The sequence below is a fragment of the Oncorhynchus keta genome, chromosome 19 (assembly GCF_023373465.1).
Source record: "Oncorhynchus keta strain PuntledgeMale-10-30-2019 chromosome 19, Oket_V2, whole genome shotgun sequence".
In the NCBI taxonomy this organism is placed as follows: domain Eukaryota; kingdom Metazoa; phylum Chordata; class Actinopteri; order Salmoniformes; family Salmonidae; genus Oncorhynchus; species Oncorhynchus keta.
The window spans coordinates 51,319,715-51,345,685 of NC_068439.1; the positions used below are offsets into that span (position 1 = coordinate 51,319,715).

General features: G+C 42.0%; 1 protein-coding gene across 3 annotated transcripts in view; it reads right to left on the reverse strand.

Annotated features, from left to right (window-relative positions):
* Nucleotides 1–1,159: 1,159 nt before the first annotated feature.
* Nucleotides 1,160–25,971, reverse strand: part of LOC118398437 (serine/threonine-protein phosphatase 2A 56 kDa regulatory subunit gamma isoform-like) — a 37,589-nt gene continuing 12,777 nt past the window's right edge. For 2 of the 3 annotated variants that reach the window (XM_035793761.2, XM_035793760.2), the window contains exons 4-16: nt 10,402–10,601; nt 7,979–8,089; nt 7,787–7,879; nt 7,531–7,661; nt 7,335–7,394; nt 7,119–7,227; nt 6,890–6,943; nt 6,507–6,677; nt 6,274–6,401; nt 6,001–6,102; nt 5,843–5,915; nt 5,404–5,514; nt 1,160–4,077 (exon numbers count right to left, since the gene is read on the reverse strand). In XM_035793761.2, coding sequence (XP_035649654.1) covers nt 3,943–4,077; nt 5,404–5,514; nt 5,843–5,915; nt 6,001–6,102; nt 6,274–6,401; nt 6,507–6,677; nt 6,890–6,943; nt 7,119–7,227; nt 7,335–7,394; nt 7,531–7,661; nt 7,787–7,879; nt 7,979–8,089; nt 10,402–10,601 — 1,478 coding nt within the window. In that variant the 3' untranslated portion in view covers nt 1,160–3,942. Of the gene's footprint in view, nt 4,078–5,403; nt 5,515–5,842; nt 5,916–6,000; nt 6,103–6,273; nt 6,402–6,506; nt 6,678–6,889; nt 6,944–7,118; nt 7,228–7,334; nt 7,395–7,530; nt 7,662–7,786; nt 7,880–7,978; nt 8,090–10,401; nt 10,602–23,796; nt 24,012–25,971 lie in introns of those variants that run through there. The other variant, XM_035793762.2, reaches the window with a different exon arrangement.

The window sequence follows — 25,971 nt, forward strand, 5'->3', positions numbered from 1 at the left end:
GCCCCCAGACTTTGTCTAAGCCCTCCAACAGTCAATAGGTCATCCCATTTACACAACAGGCTAACTGAAATTAGTCTAGTATGTCAAAACAATAACAAGGCCCTCCCTGTCTGCTCCACTGAATCAGTTTTATGCAACTGCCCCCTTGTCTAGTACACCAAATGGCAGACTAGCAAATCGCTTCAGAATGTCACTGGTTCAGTGAGTTCACTTTGATCGAAACCTTAAGTATTTGTTTTCCAACAATTGACAACAATGGGTGTCGCAGGTTGCTGCTTTAAAAGGTCAGTTGAATTGGAGTCCTCAGTTCTCAGTATTAAAGTGACCGTTTTAAACCACAAGATGGTAGCAGAGTTACAGTAGGAATCTCTAGTCTCGCAGCTTGATCCTGGGCCCCGTTTCAATGCTAGGAAAATGCTTGCTTGGGGAAATTTCAGGTGGTGTAAGAAATATATTTTTTAATGTGAGAATAATTGCCTACATCCCAATATCCTCATACCAGTATAAAATACAAGCCTAAGCATTTGATAAGACACTAGGGGTGTCAAATAATAACTGTTGATGCCATGCTATGTTGTCATTTTAGGTCTCTATGTAGTATTGTCTCACTTGATGTGTTTTGTTCTATTTTTTAAATTTAATACATTTTTAATGCCATCCCGTCCCCGCAAGAGGACTTTTGCCAGGCCGTCATTGTATATAAGAATCTGTTCTCAAATGACTATGCCTACCTAAATAAAGGTTAAATGAAATGCCTCATACAACGCATCATGACTGCAGGCTAAAATCGTACCCATGGGCTCAAATGGTAGGCTTGGTAGAGAGCCAATACAAACAGGTCTGGTGTTTGATTTGTAAATATTCTCTCAGGGTTGATGTGCTGTGGTGTAGAGATGTATTAAAAAGGTCATCTCCAGATTTTGAGTGATGGAGATTTGAGACTGAAACCGTGATAAGTGATGTGTGTCCACAGATACCGAACTAAATAAGAGGGCTAGGAGATGCAATCCATCAAGGAGTAGTCTCCCGTGGCCATCCTTTCTGATCTCGTCTCATGAGGTTCCAAGGCTAGTCAAGGAGGAATGAGGCAAATCATGAATGCACTCAATGGCTGTTCTTGGATGAAAATATAAAAAACACATTCTTTATTTACCATATATGTTGATGTACACAGCTGTTTTTTTATTTTATAAAAGCGCTCACAAAATGCTAATGTGGGATCACTTCACATTTTTTAAATGCTGTAAAACAAATTTAATTACAAAGCGATAAAAAAATATTATAATTCAAATTCTTAACTGCTCTAAATGCAAAATAGTCACATATTGAAGTCTGTGCCACATCCAAACGGTCTGCAGTAGCTAATAACCTTTGTTTCCTGTATGTACACAGGGGCATCTACCATTTAATAATACACAGATCAAATAAAAGTACATTATATGTACAATAGTAGATTAAGCCATTAAGTACAGGATGTCTACCAAAAGGACACTTGCAGTATTATTCTTTTGAAAAAAAAAAAAAAAAAAATGTGCTTATGTAAAATATAAAGAGGGCTCCAAAGAAACTATAATATTAAAGCCATTTGATGTCACCAAAGTGAAGTCCTTGGTTCTCAGGAACAGACAGGGTTGGGAACCATTCTACTTTGTCAATTCAGGAAGTCAACTGAAGAGCCAATTCTCTTCTTTGAGAAGCAATGAATTGGAATTTAAGTTTACTTCCTTAATTTATGAAATTGTAAGTGAATTGACCACAACCCTGAAGCCATCCAGTTGTTTGTGCCATCTATAAAAGCACTCTAGACTTCCTTTTAGTAATTGTACAGCAAAATAGTTGGGAGTGGAAGGGGATGGCATAAATGGGTGAATGTTATTTCTTTAAAAAAGAAACCACAAAACGTGATCATGGTAGTAAATCTACCATTTGCACATTCAATTTGAACAGGCAAATAATAGAATTTGCAGGCAAAGGAATAGACCCTGCAAGCATCCCGAAGCAGTCTCACACACACAAACATACACAGGAGCACCACCTGGATGGTGAGCTTCTCTACAGGGATACAGCCAGAGTTCTTGTCTGTCTGGGGGTACAAACAATGGTACTTCAACAGACATCAATACTCTTGATAGAATCTCAAATGGCACACTATTTCCTATATAGTGCACTACTTTTGATCAAGGTCTATAGGGCTCTAGGGGAATAAGTTGCCATTTGGGATAGATCCTAAATGGAATGGGGAATTAGAGGTTAATTGGGAAGCATCCTTCTATACACGTTATTCGTCGGGCACACAGAGGGACTGACAGAACCGAGCAGACCACACAGCATGACTGACTCATTTTGGATATTTTTATTGTTCATGTTTTAAAAGTCAGGAAGTCCTTCCATGTTAAGTCATTGGGGCTACTCCACTCCTCTCTAGCTTGACCACCATCATCATCAGCTTTGTAGATTTAACAATACTCTGGGGCAGTGTGTTTCGACGTCTCTCTCCCTCTCTCTTGTCTGTTGGGAAGCTAATGATGAATTAAACATAGTTTGGCCTTCAAATAACGTTAGTCTTCTATTCTTTCCCAGTTAAGCCGATGTCCCCCATGTACAATAAAGGCACTATGAAAAGAAAGGCTTGTGTTCAAATTCGACTCGGTTTCTCCAGACAGAATGGTCTTTATATGGCTGAACTAGCCTACTACTTGCTAACACATAACAGCAACATCAGAAAGAAAGGGGTTTTGGTTATGAAGAGTAGAAAAAACAGCTATGAGTATTCCTCTGTGTGTAGCCCAGTTCAGTTCCTCTTGTCCCACTCTCACACACTAAAACTCAAAATGGGAGTCTGTAAACACTGAACTATAAAATTAGACCTTGGAGTTTTCACATCAATAACATGACAGGAGTTGGATAACATTGATCAATATTAATGAGGACTGAAAGACTAATGGGGATTGTGAAGTACACAGACGGAGTCTGTCTTTTGTTTTTACATGGACAGTAAACCCCAATGGATCCAGAAAACCATTGACCATTGTGTGAACAACCCAAACACACTGCAACGTGGGTCAACTTATTGCCTACAATATCATTCAGATTTTAAAAAAGTGAAGTTGGCACCAAACTGTTTGTACAGACCAGCAGATATCCAGTAGAGGACAGAAGAACCCCTTCCTGTCCCTCAGCCTCAACCTTCCTCAGGCCAGCACATTTAAATCCCCACAACTCCATTACAACCTCTGTTGACCAACAGACAGTCCGCCGTCTGTCCCCCTTGCTTCTCCTCCTATCCAATCATAGCAGAACAAAGAAAAATGCACACAGAGAGAGAAGGGTAAAGCTCATGGGAAAAGCAGCTGTAATGGGGCTCTGAGGAAGAAGTACGGTGCTTTCCTTTCTATGCTCAAGTAGAGAGAGATGGGAAGAAAATAAAAAGTGGTCTTCAACCAAGCTGCTTCTTCCTTCGCCCATTACGTACAGCATAATACATGTCTATTCGCCAGTCGGATTTCCAAAGCACATGACATCATTAATGAGAGAAAAAGAACAGAAACAAACCAACAAATAGAAACAAGAAAAGAAAACCTGAGAAATTACCAGAAGGGGGCACCACTGCACCCTAGAGCGCTTTTACAAGACAGCGAGAGCAGAACAGAGGGATGGATAGGGAGGTGGGGCGAGGGAAACAATGTCATGTTTGGTCATGCCATAACGTCCTGTGCCATTGACATCTGTTGCGCAGGGCTGGAGTGGACTGGGGATCAACTGTCATAGTTGGACTGGGCTAAGTAGTTGTGCTGATTTGATTTGAGCTCCAGATTTTTTCAGCCAGGTCATTCTGTTCTCTTCTCTTCTGTGCTGGTCCGTCTGTCGTGTCCTTCCGTCCGTATCGGACTGTCAGTGTGCATCGGACTGTCAGTGTGAATCGGACTGTACTGTGTGTGGTCTCTAGTGGCCATCGTGTGGTGTTACCATGTCCTCGGCCCTCCGGTGTGTCTCCAGGGCATTGACGGTGGAAATGTCTTGAGGCAGCTCAGACTTCCTCCTGACCAGCGGATGCTCCTTACGCTCGTTCCTCTGGAGCTATCAGGGATAGGCAGGAACAGAGAGAGAACAGATAAGCATAGTCCAGTTACACCAAAAGCTCCAAAATAGTAAGAAATTGCCAAGCACTCTCATTTTTGGGTGTATTTTCCAAATAGCATGCACAACTTCACGTTGGCTGTTGGGCCTATCCAGCATAGTGCCGAAGCTAGCTAACTAGACCCTCCCCCGATTGGTTATTGGTTGCTGCTAATTTGCATAAACATGGGACTCAGTCGTCGACCGCTAAGTTGCTGAATGTATCCTCGTCTCCTCCCCCCATTGAAAAACAAATTATGTCCAGCAGTTTATCGTTAGAGATGGTGCCTGTTGTAATCAAAGCATTGGACTGGTCACACACCCACACTGGTTCCTCTGCACCAAGAGACAATACACAGAGTGAGTTCACCCCCTCAAAACAAAACAAACGTTCTCTAGTCCTTAATACTCTTCAGTGACGCTAAAATTCAAATAATAAGTTTCACTAGGTCCATCACGTCTTGACGAGATCTCAACTCAAAGTGATTCATACTGTATCGCTAACTCAGCCCAATCCATCAGTGATCACTAAACCCTCCTAGACATGTAGTAGTCTAGTAGGAAGTGTACACTATGCTGTGCATTGTAGGACAGCGGTTCTCAGCCTTTTCCGGGGACCACCAAATCACTGTCAAAAGCTCTCGAGGACAATCATTCAACGAGTCAAACATATACATTTTTTTTTACATAAAATATCTTGGCAGTCATATTTTGTAAATATTTGCGTTGAATGTAACAAATTAAAGGCTTATTATTATAATAAACAAATATGTGATATGTAAAAAAGCTTATAATACTATTAATACTCCAAACATATTTTTTGGAAGAAAAACCTTTATTTTAATTTTTCTATTGAAAACAACTGCTGTAGGGTGTACACTAGAGTACGGTGTTTAATTAATTCATGTAAGCTCTCCACTGCCTTTGAAATGTGAGCCTGCCTATATCTGATCCTGTCAATAAGTGCGGCACTCAGCCCTCTCCCTGAACCTGTTCTTCACCTACAACCTAGACTACGTCCCAAATTGCACACTATTCCCCACATAGTGAACTACTTTTGACCAGGGCCCATGCTACCCTGCTCCTGTTCAAACACACGTCTGTCTCTCCACATATTTAAAAACTGCAACAAAGTGTGAGAGGATCCACAAGATTAGGTCTACTAATGTCACACTGGTGCTACATTTCACACAGTAAAGAAGACACTGCTCTGGACGTTCACGTGAACACACGACAGCATGGAGGTGGTCAGCAGGAAAGGAACACACAGTCCCACACCCACATTACCTGTGTGGCCTCTTCCTCTATAGTCTTCTTCAGCATGTTGAAGTCCTCCATCATTGGTCCGTCTGTCTCCATGGGACTACCAAGGCCTGACTGGTCCACGTACACCGGGAACTAAACATGGGAGAGTGAAAGGGGGGAGAATTATAATGAGACACCAGGAAGTAAAACCAGCAAGAGAAAGAGGTGAAGGACTCCCAGAAACAAAGATAATAAATATACCTTTTTAGATAATTTGGTCAAAATATATGATGGCTGTGTGTCCAGTTCTGCTAAGTGGTTGTTGGGCTCTGAGCAATACACATTTTATCTGTTGCTGCCTGGGGCTGTTCTGTCCTGAGATGGGGGACTAGGCGCAGTACTACTGGGTTGAGAGGGGAAGAGACCCCGGGGCTGGAGTAACATGCCCGCACAGAGACGAATAGTGACGATGCATGCTCACCTGAGGATTGGACTTGGCCAGATTCTCGATCTTCACCCACGCTTCTTCTCGCTCTTTCCACTTGGCCTTCTCTCTGCGCACACACGACGAAAGGGGAACAGTCATTTCAAAGTCATGGGCAACACGTGGGTGGATGTTGTAAGTTTAAGGCTTCTTACTTGTTCTTCTCTGCTCGGAACTGCTGTGTGCAGTCGTCGAATAGCTTCTGGTTCATCTCCATGAAGAGCTTCAGGGCGTTGTAGATCAGACCGTGGATCGTCCTGTACACACAGACATGCAGAGAGACACGCACACACAAATTTGTATGAACCCAGGAATGCATAACAATAAAACATACGGTTGTTAACTTCCTTATAATAGGGCGGAAAACCAATAGGCAGAAAGAGAGGCAAGCTCCATAGTGGTAGTTAGTTGTTAGCCGAGTGACTCACTTGTTCCAGTGGGTCTTGGAGTTGCGGTAGAGCGAGGGGAACATGATAGGAAGGATTCTGGCGGCATTGTCACTGATCAGACTCATGATGTACTCGTTGTTCCAGTAGTACAGCGCTCTCTCTGCCACCTGACACATGAGGAATCCTTGGTCAGGTAACGTCTTAGCACACATAACCACTAACACACGCACAAGCACGCAACACACAACACTTGAGCAAACAACTTAACACACCTGGAAGTGTGGGCTGGACACACACTTGGCCAGCTGTCTGAAGAGGGGCTCCATGACCTTGACAAACTCAGAGGGTTCGATGACGTCCAACATCTCCTCCAGCTCGTTGAGGAACATCACCTCCTTTGGACTGTGGGTCTTTGGCCAGTACTTCAACAGAGCCATCACTGTCTGTAGGCGAGAAGAGTAGAGCCATACTTTAACACTGCACTAACTAGTCACATACAGAGCTGTTGGTCTTTGGCCAGTACTTTAACAGAGCCATCACTGCCTATGGAGATGATTTACACATGATAACTGAACCAGCATTGGAGCAATGTACTAATCTCAAACAGTGTACTGGGACTGGTGATTCTTGCCCAGCGAACTGGAAGAGGTCTTACCGGTTCCGTGAGGGTGCTGTCCTTCTCTAGAAACTGCACCACACAGTACGCCAGCTAGAAAGAGACAGACACAAAAGAGCATATTAACTACAACTAGCATGTTAACAACGCTGACTAGAACTGGAATGATCATGTATTCCAACCTATAACACCGTAGGCCTATATCAAACAGTTTTGTTCTAAAGTAGGCCTACGGCTTCTTTAACAGTAATGGCTCTAGATGCTATACCTGCGGGTGATAGACACTAAGGGACTTGACTTTGTGTAAAGGCAGCAACACCTTCAACAGGAATATCTTGTGCTCCTCTTTCAATGGTAAGGAAAACCCATTGATTATGCTGCAAACAGAAAGACAAAAGGGTTGTGATCAGCAAATCTAATACGGGGAAATTGGCAAAACAACGAAGGCACAAAAACTATTTGAAATAATTACAAATTGACATACCTTCCTAATATTTCCAACAACTCTGCTATTCCATTATGATGTTCCGTTTCATAAATGAAGCTGCAAAGAAATGACAGTTTATCAATTAAAATGACCAAAGACCCAAGCGAAACAGACTAGTGAAATTAATGGTCATTTAAAAACTTTGCCAACATATAACTAATCTCACAGTGCTGTATTAGGGCTATTTACTCACCTATAAAATATGTTATTTATCTGTTTCCTGATGTACGCTCTTAGGCCCAGGAACTTGCCGTAGATGCGATGCAGAGTGGTCTTTAGAAAGTCCCTTTCCCTGGGGTCTTCACTGTCAAACAGGTCCAATAGCTGTGGGAGACAACACAGTGACCTTACAACACCTGTTCACAACACACACAGACACAGCCAGACCCACACAGACAACATCACATCCCATGTTGCTTTACTTCCAGTGAGAAAGGACCCGTGCTTACCTGCATTACAAATTTCTGGTCGATATACTTCTTTGCTACATTTGGTTGAAAGTCTGGAGACTCTAGAAACCGGAGGAAAAACTCGTAGACGAGCTGGAGAAAGAGGAGCAGAGGTGTACACATTACTGGTATGAAACAGTGTGTGTTTATTCACGCGTGTGTGTGTGTGTGTGTGTGTGTGTGTGTGTGTACCTGTAGGTGTGGCCACGCTGCCTCTAGCGTGGGCTCATCCTCCTCCGGGTCAAACTCCGCCCCTGTGGGGTTGGACGATGGAGGCAACGTCCTGAACATGTTCACTGCAAACTGAAGGACAGACAGACAAGTCACTACACAAAATGCCACACAGAGCTATTGAAAAAAATAATCATGAGAGGGGTCAAAGATTAGCTCCGGCACACAAACGTGAAAACGGATATTTTGATTAATGTGTATCAAACTAAATAGAAGATAACGGTACAGACTCATCGGACCTCTTCACCCATCAGCCTGTTCATTTATGTGCTCATTTTTAGATTTCAAAACATTCTGTCAACGCAGCCAAAAGATGAAGCACAAACCACTACTGCTGCAGACTAGACAGAGGAGGAAGAAATGACACGACCGCCAAGATGACATTTACCTGGCCTCTTGCTCTCCAGCTCGTCAAAAAAAACAAGTAGCCTAGATAATAGTTGCTTTCTTTTCACCAGTCTCTCAATCTCCCATAACAAATAAGCAGCAGACATCCCTCATCACTCTGTCTGTCAGAGTAGACACAGGCTTCTCTTTATCTCACAGCCTTTTCTCACCTCTCAGAGAACACTACATCCCGCCACACCCCTTGCAGGCCTGAGGTTAGCGTGCACTCACTTGTCAATGTTTACGTTCTGAGAACCCATTTTATTTTCCGAGTGTGTCACTGTCAGTCTAATGGACCACCAAGGCACATGAACAGGGAGTGCTTTACCAATCTGAAGCTGATACGTCTAACAATAGCGCACTTATCAAAGAGCTGTCCGTTGTAGCCTATTATAACCATAAAGAACACCTTTTACAGTGCACTTCGTCCATCTCTCTCCATACTTTGATGTTAAAAGCAGTGAACACTTCAAAGTGAAGGGGCAAGAAGGGGAGAACTAAAGTAAACCAAGAACATTGTTATGCCGATTTGGCAGCAGCCTTGCATTTTCTGCTGCACTAATCAAATAGAGACAGGATCAGGAGAATAGGGGGAAATTTGCACCTCGATCATCCTCGGTTTCCTGCGTAGCATTGAGGCCTGCTTTGATAAACATCAAAGGCTTTAATTCAGACCTGGCTGGCTGACAGGCACACAGGCAGCACTTAACATCTGCAGCCATGTCCACACTGGACTCATTTACATTTAGACTACCCCACAAACTCAGTATTTCATTCACTCAGCTACAGGTAGTAGGCGGCCTGGCCTGCTAAACAGGGCTGAACTGAAGGGACAACGAGGAGGCTATATCTGTTAGAGGTAGGTGAACCCATGATGAGGAACACCAATTCGATTTTTTGTCAACTATGTGGACTGAAACAGATTCAGGCCACAGTAGTAGCCCTTGGCTGATAACAGCTAGCAAGTTAATACTGGTAGATAAGAGGCCTAGAGCTAACCGATAAGATTTAAGTCCAGTGAGTGTAAAGGCTTCAGTATGCTTCAATTCAGCTGGCGGCTAGCAGAAGTCGGCTATGCAAGCCGAACGAGTGTGCTCACATACTCCCTTAAAAAGACCTTGGCTTGAGAAACTAGAAAAAAAGCAGCAACTACTGTTTGTCCTTTCTGAGATACCGTAGCCAGTGTACACTTCATTAAAATAGTCATTATTAATCTATGACAACTCAAGAAATCTGTCAATCATTTTGACGTTTTTGCCATTTAGATCTTAAATCACACATTTTTACATCTGACTAATGTTACATGGTGCAGTATTTCTTAATGAAAAAATGTGCATGAGAACGAGGTCGTCTCTCGTTGAATGACAACAAAGACTGAAGAATCCCTACTGTTGACCAATCACCGACGAAGGGGAGTAGGATGTCGGCACCAAACTTCACCGAAGTCCAAAACGTTACCATAATATATGAACGCACTCTTCTGAACTGTTTGGGCTGGGAAGCATGCAGATGCCTTAAAGCAATTGTATTTTGTCATACCCTGGGTTCACATAGTTCATCTGATAGGCACGGCCCATTCCCTACGCCTCAGGAACCAAAATACAATATCTAAATAGAACTGAAATAACCTGCAACAGGCAACCTCAACAATTTATTTTTTATAATAGCTTATGACAGTTGAATTGATTGAAATGGTTTATAGCTTTTGTGATTGAGGATGGCAGGGTTGACGTCAATAAAGCCAGAGACAGAACCATGCACAAAATATTTGTTCGTATGAGGGGCTTATTAGGTCTACCTACACATGACCCAGGACAAGACCTCTAGGGGAACACTGGGTTGTCTCTGGTGGCCATTAATAGCAAGTTTATGAGGACAGAATCAATGTCGTTGTGAATAGTCCTATGTTCACCACATAATCAGCATGGAAGGGAAACGGCAAGATAGGCATTTGTAAGTGCATGAGACAATGCCTTGTCCACTGTGTGTCTACTGACCACGTGCACCACCTCTGGGTAGATGGGCTCTGTGATGACGTTCCTGTTGTGGGTGATGTACTCCACCATCTCGCTGAGCGCAGCCCGCTTCACCTCCTTCCATTTCAGGTCACTCAGAGGATCCGACAAAAAGTCAAAGAGGACACAGCACTGACGCAGCTTCTGGACAAACAGCTTTTCCTGCTCCGCCGCAGGGACATCTAGGAGGGGGAGAGAGAGTCAGATTCATACGTTGTCGCCTAACGAGGGAAATTCCTTTTCACTGCTTGACAAAATACGCAGAACAAACAAATTTGCAGCACATGCTGTTGGCAAAATAATGAAATGGAGAGGCTGGGGATCCAACTTTTCCTGGACCCTTCTTCCCAATATAGTGATTTCATGTTTTTTCAGGAGGCAAGCTAAAAGCAGCATATCAAACACAAGTAAGACAGACAGGTAGTCGAAGCAGCAATGTTATTTTTTCATCGCAAACATGGTCAAAGCAGGGGGGCAGACAAGCAGTCAAAGTAAGTGTTATTTTCCAGCAATTAAGGTTACGATATGGCAGCATAACTGTACATCTTAATTGCTTTGAGGATCAGCAGAAGTGATTCCTGGAACCCAAATAATTGCTGGTATGTAAACAGTCTAGTTGTTTTCTAGGTCAAAATGTGCAATAGACCATATTATTCACAGGTGGGATCGTCCTTACGACCGGGAAGGAATCTATTTTTCAAACTTAAAAAGTTAAGATTTCCCAAAGAAGAATGGCAGCGGGATGCAGTGCCTGCACGGATAGTAACGTTAGCCGCAAGAGGTGGCGGCGCCAGGATGACGTGTAGCACACGGTAAGTTTTTCTAAATGTTTCATTATTATTATTTAAAACATACTTGCAGTGAAAGCGCTCAACAACTACACCACATTAGTCATCTAACAGACTCACATCAGAGCGACACACAGAAGCAACCAGGGTCAACGCCCTGCTCAAGGGCACGTAGACAGATCTCCCACAAGGTCAAAAACAAGGACCCGAACCATCAGCCACCGGCCAAAGCTCCCAACCGCCAGGCCAATATCCTCCCCACAGTTCCCAAGAGATGCCCCCTTTTTCTTGTAAATAAATACAAATAATTCCATCAATCTAAAAAAATACCCCACAATGACAAAGCAAAAAATGGTTTAGAAATGTTTGCAATTTAAAACTGAAATATCATATTTGCATAAGTATTCAGACCCTTTACTCAGTACTTGTTGAAGCACTTTGGGCAGCGATTAGTCTGGCGTATTCTTGGGTATGACGCTACAAGCTTGGCACACCTGTAATTGGGGACTTCCATTCTTCTCTGCAAATCCAAAGGCTCGATCGGGAGTGTTGCTGCACAGCTATTTCCAGGTCTCTCCAGAGATGTTTGATCGGGTTCAAGTCCGGGCTCTGGCTGGGCCACTGAAGAATGTTCAGAGACTTGTCCCGAAGCCACTTCTGTGTGGTCTTGGATGGGTGCTTAGAATCATTGTCCTGTTGGAAGGTGAACCTTCGCCCCAGTCTAAGGTCCTGAGCGCTCTGGAGCAGGTTTATCAAGGATCTCTCCCTATTTGCTCCGCTCATCTTTCTCTTGATTCTGACTAGTCTCCCAGTCCCTGCCCTGAAAAACATTCCCACTGTGTTCTTGGGGACCTTCAATGCTGCAGAAATGTCCCGGTACCCTTCCCCAGATCTGTCTCGACACAATCCTGTCTCAGTGCTCTACAGACAATTCCTTTGATCTCACGGCTTGGATTTTGCTCTGACATCCACTGTGGGGACCTTATGTAGACAGGTGTGCCTTCCCAAATTATATGTCCAATAAATTGAATTGACCACAGGTGGACTCCAAGTTGTAGAAACATCAAGGATGATCAATGGAAACAGGAAGCACCTGAGCTCAATTTCTAGGGTCTAAATACTTACGTAAATAAAAGGTGTTTATTATTTGTAATACATTTGCGAAACATTATAAAAACCTGTTTTCGCTTTGTCATTATGGGGTAGTGTGTGTAGATAGATGAGGAAATCGCATCTAACTTCAGAAGAATAAGACAAACGTAACAAAATGTGGAAAAATTCAAGTGGCCGAACACTGTAGGTGGTGGTCTTTGCATGATATGAAAGTGTTCATTCTTTGACTTCAGTATAGTGAATTTTATGGCAATTTAACTGATGGGATTAGTATTGACCTTGTGGGCATGTGCAATGCATGTGGCTTGTCATTTCTATACTGAAACAGGACTAATAAATTCATACATTTCTCAACTAAATGTAAACAGTTCTCCATTTTAAAATGATATTAGACATAGTAAAAGCACTCACATCTAAGGTAAAGTGTGTAGGAATCATTTGATGGTAACTTAATTTAAAAAATAAAAAGGCTGATATTGGAAAGATGAGTGTGTGGGTTTTTCGTTTTATGAGGCTAACTGTGTGGAAGAATAACCGATTTGACTTCGCCAGCTACTGTACATGCAGTCATGAAATGTATTTGTGCAAGCCCTACCCTAGCTACAGATGTTAAATCCAGATAATGTGATTTAACCCCAAAATGTTGGTATCCATTATACTGGGAGTTACAGGTTTGCCTACACAAAACGTCAGATGTTTCAACTAACCTGGTATTGGCGATATTATCTTTGTTCTCAATTCACAGAAACAGGAGTCTCAATGTCCATGTCCAGTTGTAGGGGGCCCATTTTAACTTGGAAAATGCTCTGTTACTAAAATAAATACATATTTTCCCCATGAAGTAATCAAACAACGTGTATGCCACCATCTTGTCTATTTCAAATATTCTCTCATTGTAAGAGACAGGTGAGTGTCATGAAATGTGGCACTTTACAGTGGTACCACCGGTCTCAATCAATGAGACCGCTTATACATTGTTGGATTACTTCATGGAGCAAAAACAAATGTAACAACGGGGGCATTTTCTAATTTAAAAACGGAACCCCTGCAACTGGACACTGACATTGAGAATCCCGTTTTGGTTAAATCACATTTTTTGGTGTGAAATCTGTAGCTAGCCTTACCCTCGTAATGAAAGTAGGCCTTAAGGGGTGACACACAGGAGACATTATTAGCAAATACCACAATTGTGAGGGTGTGTAGAGAGGAATATTTGAAGGTTAATTTGATTTAATTGCAAAATACAAAATCGCCAAATGCTGCTTGAAATAAAGTTATGTACCATCCTTGTGTGCAGTTCAAAATTAACACCACAAGGTGTCAGTGCTAGCATCTGTATAGTCTAGCTTTACTGTAAACAAACCACTGTCTAGGTCTCGTAAGGTTGTCGATAATACATGACTAGAGCAAGCTAGCGGTTCATTATCCCAGAGAGGTTATGAGGGACGGTAGCGTCCCACCTCGCCAACAGCTAGTGAAAGTGCAGGGTGACAAATTCAAAACAAAAATCTCAATTAAAATTCCTCAAGCATCCAAGTATTTTACACCATTTTAAAGATAAAATTCTCGTTATTCCAGCCACAGTGTGATTTCAAAAAGGCTTTACAGCGAAAGCTCCACAAACGATTATGTTAGGTCACCAACAAGTCACAGAAAAACCCAGTCACTTTTCCAGCCGAAGAGAGGAGTCACAAAAAGCACATAGAGATAAAAATTAATCACTAACCTTTGATGATCAGATGACACTCATAGGACTTAATGTATGTTTTGTTCTCTAAAGTGCATATTTCTCCTTAATCTCCTTTTACATTGGCGCGTTAGGTTCAGTAGTTCTAAAACATGCGGTGATAGTGCAGAGAGCCACATCAATTTACAGAAATACTTTACATGGAATTCGAGATATACTTCTCCTTAATGCAACCGCTCAAAAACACGTTACGGAAAAAGCAACAAAAACAAAAAGATAAAGCAGCCAAAAAGATATCCGCCATTTTGTGTAGTCAACATTAGTCAGAAATAGCATTATAAATATTAACTTACATTTGATGATCTTCATTAGAATGCACTCTCAGGAATCGCAGTTCCACAATATTTTTTTTGTTTTGTTCGATAATATCCATCATTTATGTCCAAATAGCTTCTTTTGTTAGGGCGTTTGGTAAACAAATCCAAACACGCGTTCAGGTCCAGCCGAACGTTGGACAAAAAGTTATTACAGGTCGTAGAAACTTGTCAAACTAAGTATAGAATCAATCTTTAGGCTGTTTTTAATCATACATTTTCATTAATCTTTTCATAATCATAAATCTTCAATCATCTTCCAACCGGAGAATTCCATTGTCTGTAGAAAAGCAATGGAACGAGAGCTACCGCTCATGTGAATGCGCGTCACAGATCGAGGCTGCTGCCAGACACCTGGCTCAATCCCCTCTCATTCGCCCCCACTTCACAGTAGAAGCCTCAAACAAAGTTCTAAAGACTGTTGACATCTAATGGAAGCCTTAGGAAGTGCAATATGACCCCATTTACACTGTATATTGGAATGGCAAAGAGTTGAAAAACTACCAACCTCAGATTTCCCACTTCCTGGTGTGATTTTTCTCAGGTTTTCGCCTGCCATATGAGTTCTGTTATACCTCACAGACATCATTCAAACCGTTTTAGAAACTTCTGAGTGTTTTCTATCCAATACTACTAATAATATGCATATATTAGCATCAGGGACAGAGTAGCAGGCAGTTTACTCTGGGCACCTTAGCCAAGCTACTCAATAATTCCCCCTGTCACCAAGAAGTTAAAACTACAGTACGTTTTTATTTTAACACTATGAAGGCCAAAGGGCTCATTTTGACCCAATATTAATTTAACATTTTAAAATGTATTTATGTCCCCACCATCCTTGACTTTTCACTAAGTCTATTTAACACACGTATGTTAGAATTTCAAGCAGTTAAGAGGACATGTCAATCGAAACATCACATGCAGGTAAAACGGTTACATTTATATATAGTATCAGAAAGAGCATATTCTGAGATTTCCAAAACACTTACCATTGCTAAGTAACTCAACATGTTCCATGCGCTCCGCTCCACAAGTGAGCACACGGCAACAAACAGTAACAAACTGATGAAAATGGTAGTTTAGATTGATTTTTTCCTTATGTTACCCAAGACCTTCATAAACACAAGCAAAATATTATTCTCCCCGTAGCATACATGAAATGTATTTATTACTATTAGAATGTTGAGTAAAAGTGACTCATTGGCCTCAACGGGGGTACAAAGAGACCAGACTTTTGTTGATAGCGAGCAGCAGTAAATACCCCACTAACCTTTGATGTAAACAATGTGGCCGTCACACTAGCTCTGTGGTGTTATTTGCTGTGCTAATCACATAAAAACCACCATCGCAACACTTCACACCCAAGTATCATGATAATATCGTTTTGTGAGGTCCCTGGCATTTCCCAGCCCTAAAGTACAACACTAGTGCTTAAAACAGATTGCTTTGTGGAAAAACAATATGTAAACTAAGGATATTATGCTACTGCAATATCCTTAGTTACAACAGAGAAGGTTGTAGCCTAAATCCCCCTACAAAACGTATTTATTTTTGGAAGGTCAATTCAAATAGCCGCTGGGGTTTTTATTTCTGTTGTTCAGAAATTTGAGGCCAAACATAGGCTACATCATGTTGATCAAATTGGTTGAAGGTTCAGAAGACAGTGAGTAAAGAGAGAAATGTGAAGGGGGAGGTTGAGCAGCAGATACATAAGAAATTAAGAAATGTGATGAGGGGGAGGGTGGGCAGCAGCTTCCTAAAAAAAGTGTAAAATAACATGCACAGAACGGGAATGAGCAAATTATTGATACTGTATTAGTAGGCAGTCTCAGACATTGAGGCACTCCTGACAACAGTGCTTGCTGAATGAATACAAAATGTAAAACACTTTCAAACATGCTCCAGGAGAACAGAGCGTGACAGCCACCACATAACCATTAACTCACAAAAATAGCCACTCGTTATCAGTCTCATTTTTCTGGATGAACGCTCACCTCATGTAGATAGCTAGCTATTGCCGAGCAGCAGCCTTCTGTGCACTGTGCATGTGATGACCGACCACAAAAACAGCCGGACAGAAATCAAGGTTTAGAACAAAGCAGCCTCGTACACTACACAGCCATGCCAATCTGCAGAGGACACAGATGCAGTCTGACATGAGTCTCCCGTGGCCTCAGGCAGTGCATTCTGGTAAACCACTCAGAATGTTGCTTTTAACCTGTTCCAAGTAGACATGTCTGCCGGTCATTTTTTTTTCAACTTGTCAGCGTAGATTAGTGCTTTACTGACCCACCTGTATCTGACTACTTCCATCTATGCATCACCATCACCACTGAGACAGACAAGAGACCAGGAGCGCTGCTCTAGGATGAGTTGTACCTTTTAGATCACAAATGTATGGACACTGGGCCCCGATGATAGATCAGCACTTGATACATATGGCCGCAGATGACAATTCTAATCCCACAGATAGCAATACCCGGGGAAGTTGTTGTTTTTGGCTAAACTACACTCGCATGATGGGTAGCCTAACCATGCCTGGCTAGCTTAGACTTTCTGTTCTGACACACAAGTTAATGGAGATCAAGGCATCTACACTACCTATGTATTTGGACAGTGACACTAATATTTAAATATGGCTCTAAACTCCAGAATTTTTCATACATCAGTGCTTTACTGTTTAGAAACAAAAGCACTTTATACATCTAGTCCACCATTTGAAAACGTATGAAAGTATTTATTAAAGAAGTAAAAAGTGTATTATTTGGTCCCATATTCCTTACACACAATGACTATCAAGCTCGTGACTCTACAAACTTGTTTGGTACATTTAAAGCTTGTTTTGGTTGCGTTTCAGATTATGTTTTGTCCAATAGGAAGTGAACGATAAATTATGGTGTCATTTTAGTCATTTTTATTGTATGTAAGCATGAAATGTGGTTCCTACCATGAATACGGATAACAATGACAATTGTGAATGGTGATGAGTGAGAAAGTTAGAGGGACCCTTGCGGCAGGTAGCCTAGCAGTGAAGAGCATTGGGCCAGTAACCTAAAGGTCAGTACTTATTGCGCAAAACATGCCCCAAAATAAAATTAAAACAAACTGCGAATGTATCCAACGAGTTTGTGGAGTCACAAGCTTGATGTAGTCATTGTGTGCTGGGAATATGGTACACTAACATGCTGACCAGACCGTTCGCCATTGCGCACATTTTGATTTTGCACACCCCCAGACGCGACCAGGACACGCAGGTTGAAATAACAAAAACTCTGAACCAACTATATTAATTTGGGGACAGGTTGAAACACATTCATGGCAATTTAGCTAGCTAGCTTGCTATTGCTAGCTAATTTGTCCTGGGATATAAACATTGGGTTGTTATTTTACCTGAAATGCACTAGGTCTTCTACTCAGACAATTAATCCACAGATAAAAGGGTAAACAGTTAGTTGAGAGTAATCTCTTCCTTCAGGCTTCTTGTTTTTTGGACTTTATGGCAGTTGGTAACCAACTTTCAGGTGCATTACCACTACCAACTGGACTGGAGTGTGGACCTCAGTTCATCTTTCAATCACCCACATGGGTATATACTCCTAAAAACCAATGAGGAGATGGGAGAGGTGGGACTTTCAGCGCAACAAGCTTCACATATAGAAGAACCAAGTTATATTTTAGCGCCTGGCTACGCAGACGGATGTGAGCAGTGTGGGTGCAATGATTGACATGTACAACATGTATAACATGTACAGTACCAGTCAAAAGGTTTGGAAAAGCATTCGAGGTGAAGCTGGTTGAGAGAATGACTACTTTGAATTCTCAAATATATTTTGATTTGATTAACACTTTTTTGGTTACTAAATGATTCCATCGTTTTGATGTCTTCACTATTATTCTACAATGTAGAATATAGTAAAGATATATTAAAAACCCTGAAATGAGTAGGTGTCCATACTTTTGACTTGTGTAGATTTATTTTGCAACACTAGCAGTGTGGTCTGCATTTATGTGAAATTTGTCCAAACACTTATGACTTCTTTAAAATGGGGGACTAGATATATAAATTGCTGTCATTTGTAAAGAGTAAAGGCAGATATTTATGACAATACCCTTAACTTCTTGGTGACGGGGCAGTATTTTCACATCCGGATGAAATGCATGCCCAAATTCAACTGCCTGCTACTCATCCCCAGAAGATAAGATATACATATTATTAGTAGATTTGGATAGAAAACACTGAAGTTATTTAGCAGGTGAAACCGAGGACAAACCATTCATATAGGGTTTTTTTCGTTTTCTTTGAGGTCACTCTTTTCAATGCGTTTTCATTGGGAATCCAGATTTCTAAGGGACCTTCTTGCAAGTCCTATCACTTCCACTGGAAGTCAGTCTTTAGAAATTGGTTGAGGTTATTCCTTTGTGTAATGAAGAAGTACAGCCATCTTGAACAAGGGTCATTTGAAGTGTACTGTTAGATAGAGGCGCGAGACCAGAAAGCATGCTACAGTTTGTTTTCTTCCTGTATTGAACACAGATCATCCAGTCTTTCATTTCATATAGATTATTTACGTTAATTTACAAAAGTAGTTTGAAATGTTTTGGCAAAGTTTACAGGTAACTTTTGAGATATTTTGAAGTCACGTTAAGCAAGTTGGAACCAGTTTTTCTGGATCAAAGGCACCAAATAAATGGACATTTCGGATATATATATTATACATACAGCTGAAAAAAAGGGAACACTAAAATAACATCCTAGATCTGAATGAATTCAATATTCTTATTAAATACTTTTTTCTTTACATAGTTGAATGTACCGACAACAAAATCACACAAAAATTATCAATGGAAATCAAATTTATCAACCCATGGAGGTCTGGATTTGGAGTCACACTCAAAATTAAAGTGGAAAACCACACTGCAGGCTGATCCAACTTTGATGTAATGTCCTTAAAACAAGTCAAAATGAGGCTCAGTAGTGTGTGTGGCCTCCACGTGCCTGTATGACCTCCCTACAACGCCTGGGCATGCTCCTGATGAGATGGCAGATGGTCTCCTGAGGGATCTCCTCACATTTTGCAGGGCTCTGGCAGTGCTCCTCCTGCGCCTCCTTGCACAAAGGCGGAGGTAGCAGTCCTGCTTCTGGGTTGTTTCCTTCCTACGGCCTCCTCCACATTTCCTGATGTACTGGCCTGTCTCCTGGTAGCGCCTCCATGCTCTGGACACTACGATGACAGACACAGCAAACCTTATTGCCACAGCTCGCATTGATGTGCCATCCTGGATGAGAGACACTACCTGAGCCACTTGTGTGGGTTGTAGACTCTGTCTCATGCTACTACTAGAGTGAAAGCACCGCCAGCATTTAAAAGTAACCAAAACATTAGCCAGGAAGCATAGGAACTGAGAAGTGGTCTGTGGTCACCACCTGCAGAACCACTCCTTTATTGGGGGTGTCTTGCTAATTGCCTATAATTTCCACCTGTTGTCTATTCCATTTGCACAACAGCATGTGAAATTTATTGTCAATCAGCGTTGCTTCCTAAGTGGACAGTTTGATTTCACAGAAGTGATTGAAGTGTTCCCTTTATTTTTTTGAGCAGTGTATATATAGACGGAATTAATCGAACAAAATTACCATTTGTGATAGTTAGCCTCGTTTGCTTTCGCCAAAAAGCCTTTTTGAAATCCAACATGTTGGCTGGATTCACAACAAGTGTAGCTTTAATTTGCCATCTTGCATGTGATTTAATGAAAGTTTGATTTTTATAGTAATTTATTTGAATTTGGCGCTCTGCATTTTCCCTGGCATATCCCAGAGAGGTTAAATAAAAAAGGTGACAATCTGTACAGTCACCTCATGAAACATTTGATGTCAATTTATAAATGTTTGAAGAGAGAATAGCATCACTGTCCAAACACATATGTAGGGGAGTGTATACAGATATGCTGGATATAGGCTAAGCCCTAACACAAAAACACATGAGATACTGGAGGAGGGAGACTGAACATCCAACAATAACATCACACCAAGCACAAAACCTTATCAAAGAGGGGGGGGGGACACTGCCTGGCAATGTCAGATTTTCCCAGTTCCCACAGCATGACCAAGAGGCTGTGTCCGAAATGGTACCCTTTTCCCTATGGAACGGGATACTTTTTTACTAGAACCCATTTCTGACGCAACCACATAGAAAATCCAGAAGAAAAGGTTGCGCAAACTGGGACGGGGGCTGTTGATCATAGAACACAGCAAATCGAGCATTTCACTCAAAATGTAATACATTTGCGTATGAAATATGAGTAGTGCACCAACCCTAATGATTGGCCAAACTGGAAAATTTCATAACATAACTAAGCCTAAACCTGTTTTTCACAAATTAAAAATACACTACCTGACAGCCCTGTTCTAACATGTCCCTGTCAATCTCCTGTTTCCCAACACTGCTCCTGCTATGGTACATGCCGGTGTCAGGTGTGTTGAGGCACATGTTGCGCTAACACGGTTGTCCTATGATCCTCCATGCCTACCGTACCCCTGCTCTCCTTACAACAGCATTAGGGTTTCTCAACACGCCTAAAACATTCAAGGGATGCGCTGTGGCGCCACACACAGCTAACAGACAGACACGGGCACATGGCCTTTATGCCCCCACAGGCATTTACAGTTTAAGAGAAAGCATCCGAACATTTCACAGGTGTAAAAGGCAAGAGATCAAGGATCCGCTTCGTCAGAACTCCCAGTGAACACAAGCACATCTGAAGGGTGGTTGTTGCACAGACCCAGATTCAGCAAAGGCACTTGCAGTGGAAAATCTGTTGAAAAAACATTTAAATCCAGTAACAAGCTTAAACGGAGTCTCTGCAACAGCCCCGTAGTGTGGCTAGAAGTGCCTACTCTCAATACTTTAGGCAAAGATTAAATTGTGGAGTGCCCTCCCTAAACGAACTGCTTTGAATGTTTGCACCATTTAGATGACAAATAATGGCATACATGCATTTCTCATGACTAGGTATAGTAACAAGTCCCCACCTCGAAGCCAAAATGGCAGTGTCACTGCTGCAGTGTCTCACTAAACTATTCACAACAGTGCCAGTGGCCATTAGCTTCTATGAATATTTGAACGAGTGCTGATGCTTAATGCATTAACCCCACAAAAAAATGTAATGACATCTGAGGCCGCAGGTGTCTTAGCATAATTTACAGTACTAGTCAAAAGTCTGGACACCTACTCATTCAAGGGTTTTTATTTTTTAATATATTCTACATTGTAGAATAGCGAAGACATCAAAACTATGAAATAACATATGGAATCATGTAGCAACCAAAAACAGGTTAAACAAATCAAAATAATGTTCAATTTTAGATTCTCGAAGTAGCCACCTGTTGCCTTGATAACAGTTTGCACTCTTGGCATTCTCTCAAGCAGCTTCACCTGGAATGCTTTTCCAACAGTCTTGAAGGAGCTCCCACATATGTTGAGCACTTGTTAGTTGCTTTTTCTTCACTCTGCGGTCCAACTCAACCCAAACCCTCTCAATTAGGTTGAGGTCGCGTGATTGTGCCAGCCAGGTCTTCTGCTGCAGCACTACATCACTCTTCTTCTTGGTCAAATAACCCTTACAACAGCCTGGAGGTGTGTTGGTCATTGTCCTGTTGAAAAACAAATGATAGTGGGACTAAGCGCAAACCAGATGGCATGGCGTATCGCTGCAGAATGTTGTGGTAGCCATGGTGGTACCTTGAATTCTAAATAAATCGCAGACAGTACCACCAGCAAAGCACGCTCACACCTCCATGCTGCACCGTTGTAACCACACATGCCGAGAATATCCGTTCACCTACTCTGCGTCTCACAAAGACACAGCGGTTGGAACCAAAAATCACAAATTTGCACTCATCAGACCAAAAGAGATTTCCAGTCTAATGTCCATTGCTCGTGATTCTTGGCCCAAGCAAGTCTTATTGGTCTCCTTTAGTAGTGGTTTCTTTGCAGCAATTCAACCACGAAGGCCTGATTCACGTAATCTCCTCTGAACAGTTGATGTTGAGATGTGTCTGTTACTTGAAGTCTGAAGCATTTATTTGGGCTGCAATTCCACAGGCTGGCAAATATAATGAACTTATCCTCTGCAGCAGAGGAAACTCTGGGTCTTCCTTTCATGTGGCGGTTCTCATGAGACCAGTTTCATCAGAACGCTTGATTGTTTTTGCAAACGCACTTGAAGAAACTTAGTCTGACATTTTCCAGATTGACTGACCAGGTCTTAAAGTAATGGACTGTCATTTCTCTTTGCTTATTTGAGCTGTTCTTGACATAATATGGACTTGGTATTTTAACAAATAGGGACATCTTCTGTATTCCACCCCTGAAAGAAATTTCACAAGTTAACAAGGCACACATGTTAATTGAAATGCATTCCTGGAGACAACCTCATGGATGAGAGAATGTCAAGTGTGCAAAGCTGTTATTAAAGCAAAGGGTGGCTATTTGAAGAATCTCATATTTTTATTTGTTTTAACACTTTGGTTACTACATGATTCCAAATGTTACGTCATAGTTTGATGGTCTTTGCTATTATTCTACAATGTAGAAAACAGTAAAAGTAAAGAAGAAACCTTGAATGAGTAGGTGTCCAAACTTTTGACTGGTACTGTATGTGCATAATCAAACGAGATAAGTGTAGTGTCCCCATCAGCACATAGTATGGTATCTATAAACCGTTACTCATATTCCAACAAGGAAACCAAACAGGATTATTACAGGAGGAAATGACAGTAGACACACACTGACTTGTGTTCATCTCCGCTTATGTTGGGCCTACATTTAACAGGGGACAATTTATGTTGATATCTACGGTGTTCTGATACAGTCAACCCAGAAGCAAAATCAATTTATTCATCTTAAAAGTCACGCACACGATAGTCTGCGTCTGCTACTAATTTTCCCCTTCAAAAGCTAGTGTAACACCGAGGGGACGTATGAAAAAGAAACCATTTCCACTGCGAAGGGAGGACTGCAAGACAGAACATAGCCAAAGGGCACTGCCGCTTTAGGGTAACACTAAACGCATGCAAACGGCTGTGACCTCACTTCCTTTGACGTCAGCAGTCTTGGTGGGGGATGGGAGAGGCAGAAGGCAGTAAAACTACCCCCCCTCCCATCGCTGTCTCTCACTAAGCGATCCTAGTCATTTTCATAGGATAAACACGCACAACATTTTCCTGCTCCAAATACACCCCAGTTACGCAGACAAAGATAAAAGACACCCTTCCCTGTCTCCTAAAGTAGGCTTTACTTTCAAAACTGTTTCTCCAAAGTACACTAAAAAGCTACAGATGGTAAATCGCAACATTCTTGTCCACCACACACACACACACACACACACAAAAAGCCAGCCAGCTAGCATTGCTCACCTCTAAAATGCAAGAGGGCCACAGGCTGGAAAGGCCCATTTGAGTTGGTTGAATCCAGAACCATCGCACTGGCAGCTCTAGTACATGTCAACATCTAGGGGCTGGGGTAGAAGAGATAGCCCAGGCTAAGTCGAGGAGCCAGCCTCCATTTTAGCATCAAACACTCAGAGCAGAAAATAAAGCTCTGCCCTGCTGCTGGAGGGAACAGACTAGTTAGTGATGTCATCCCTCTAGGAAGGAGCCCGATTGGCCAACCTGGGTCACATGGGGAAGGCTGTCAGAATGCATAACCATGAGGCAGGGGATTGGCTAGTGGGCTGAGGCAGGGGATTGGCTGGTGGGCTGGGGCAGGACCTTTGCTGTGATTGGAGCAGAGGCTAACTGAGGCACAGCTAACCTTTCCCCTCATTTATTTTTTATTTCCCTCAGGCTCACACACGTCTACCCTACAATAAATTACATTCCCAACAAGCAGAGTTTTTGGCTTATCCTAATACATATCACCTCCCTTATCTTCACTCCAGGAAAAGCATAGAGAGTCCATTGATACATCATAGAAAGGTCAGTTCTATACACACACTGACATTTTTAGGCTCTCTTTATCTGGCCTTTCTGAGCCACAACACCTGGATTTCCCCTCAAACATCACACAATGACAGTGAACAATTAGAGATGTGAAAAATAACCAACACTTGAAGGGAATCATTGATTACCATTCAGTAAAAGGCTGTTATAAACACAGAATTCACTGCTGACGTGTGTGTGTGGACAGATGGCCCAGGTGTGAGAAACAGGAAGCCACGATGATACAAAAAACAGGAAGCCAGTGAGCGAGTGTGCTCTGCCTCAGCTGCTCTCCCAGAGTGAGTAGTTACAGTGCTTAACGCCAACGCAATGTCCCCATCTGCACCACATAGTGCACACACAGCAATGGCTCACATCCGTCTATTGTTCTTAATTGTGTATCAGACTTTTCTGCTTTATAAGACTTTGACACGAGTGTAGACTGACTAACCATGTTCATTGTAAGAGCCAATTTTCATGTTTTTAATGTCACATGCACAATTACAGCAAATTGCCTTTCTTGCTCGTGCTTTCCCAACAATGCAGTAATCAATCTGTAGTACTATAAAAAAAAAATGAATACATACATAAAGTAGAACAAAAACACGAGATTAAGCTAGTGTATACTAGTGTATACAAGTTCAGTTCCAATACCATATTTACAATGTGCAGGGACACTGGAGTGATAGAGGTTGATACTGTATGTATGCATGCATGCATGCATGCATGCATGCATAGGGGTAAGGTGACTAAGCATCAGGATATGATAAAAAGAGTAGCATCAGTGTATTTGATGACTGTATGCGAGAGTGTGAGCAAATTTAGCGAGTGTGTTGGAGTGTCAGTGTGACTGTGCGAGTGAGTGTGTGGTGTGAGAGTGCATAGAGAAAATAAATAGAAGAGTCAATGTATTCCTCCTACTGTGGTTGATGACCTAAATCCTTAGGTGAAGTTAGTCATAGTGCATCCAGTGAACAGAAAACACCCCAACTCTAAGCGGGACTTCTTGGCTTTGTTTGTAACAGGTAAAACAGAACTTGACCCATCAGGTTATTAGCTGCTGAATGTTTTCAGTCTGAACTTTGTAGGTCCTGGGCTGGGTGGCTACAGGAAGGTGTTAGGAAGCATTGATGTTGCCATTGACTCATTTCTCAAGTTATTGATAGAGACCTGCAGCCTTGTCCTTTGTTAACTACATTTGGAGCCCCAGCTGTTCTGCTCAGTCTCACCAAACATAAAGCAGATGTTGTAGCACTCATGCCGTGGACAGATTTGACTCAATTGGAAATCCTCAAAACGAGTCCACTCACTATCATCCCACTGTCTAGTCATGGGGCATTCTCTGAAGAGCTGTTGTTCTTCTGATACAGACCAAATAAGCGCACGCCTGCGTGAACAAACACACTTTCTCTCCAGCGGTCTGCGGTTATCCTCTAAACTCTACTTTGGCACACATAACCAGGCTCCAGTTATTTATAAACTCAGCCTCTACATCTGTGCAGAACGACAGGGTTGATCTTGTGACTGACTCTGGCTATTAAAGTTAACAAAGTCTGTTTTGTAGCGATTTCAAAGAGGAGTCAACGACAGGAATTGAAGACTGAGACCGCT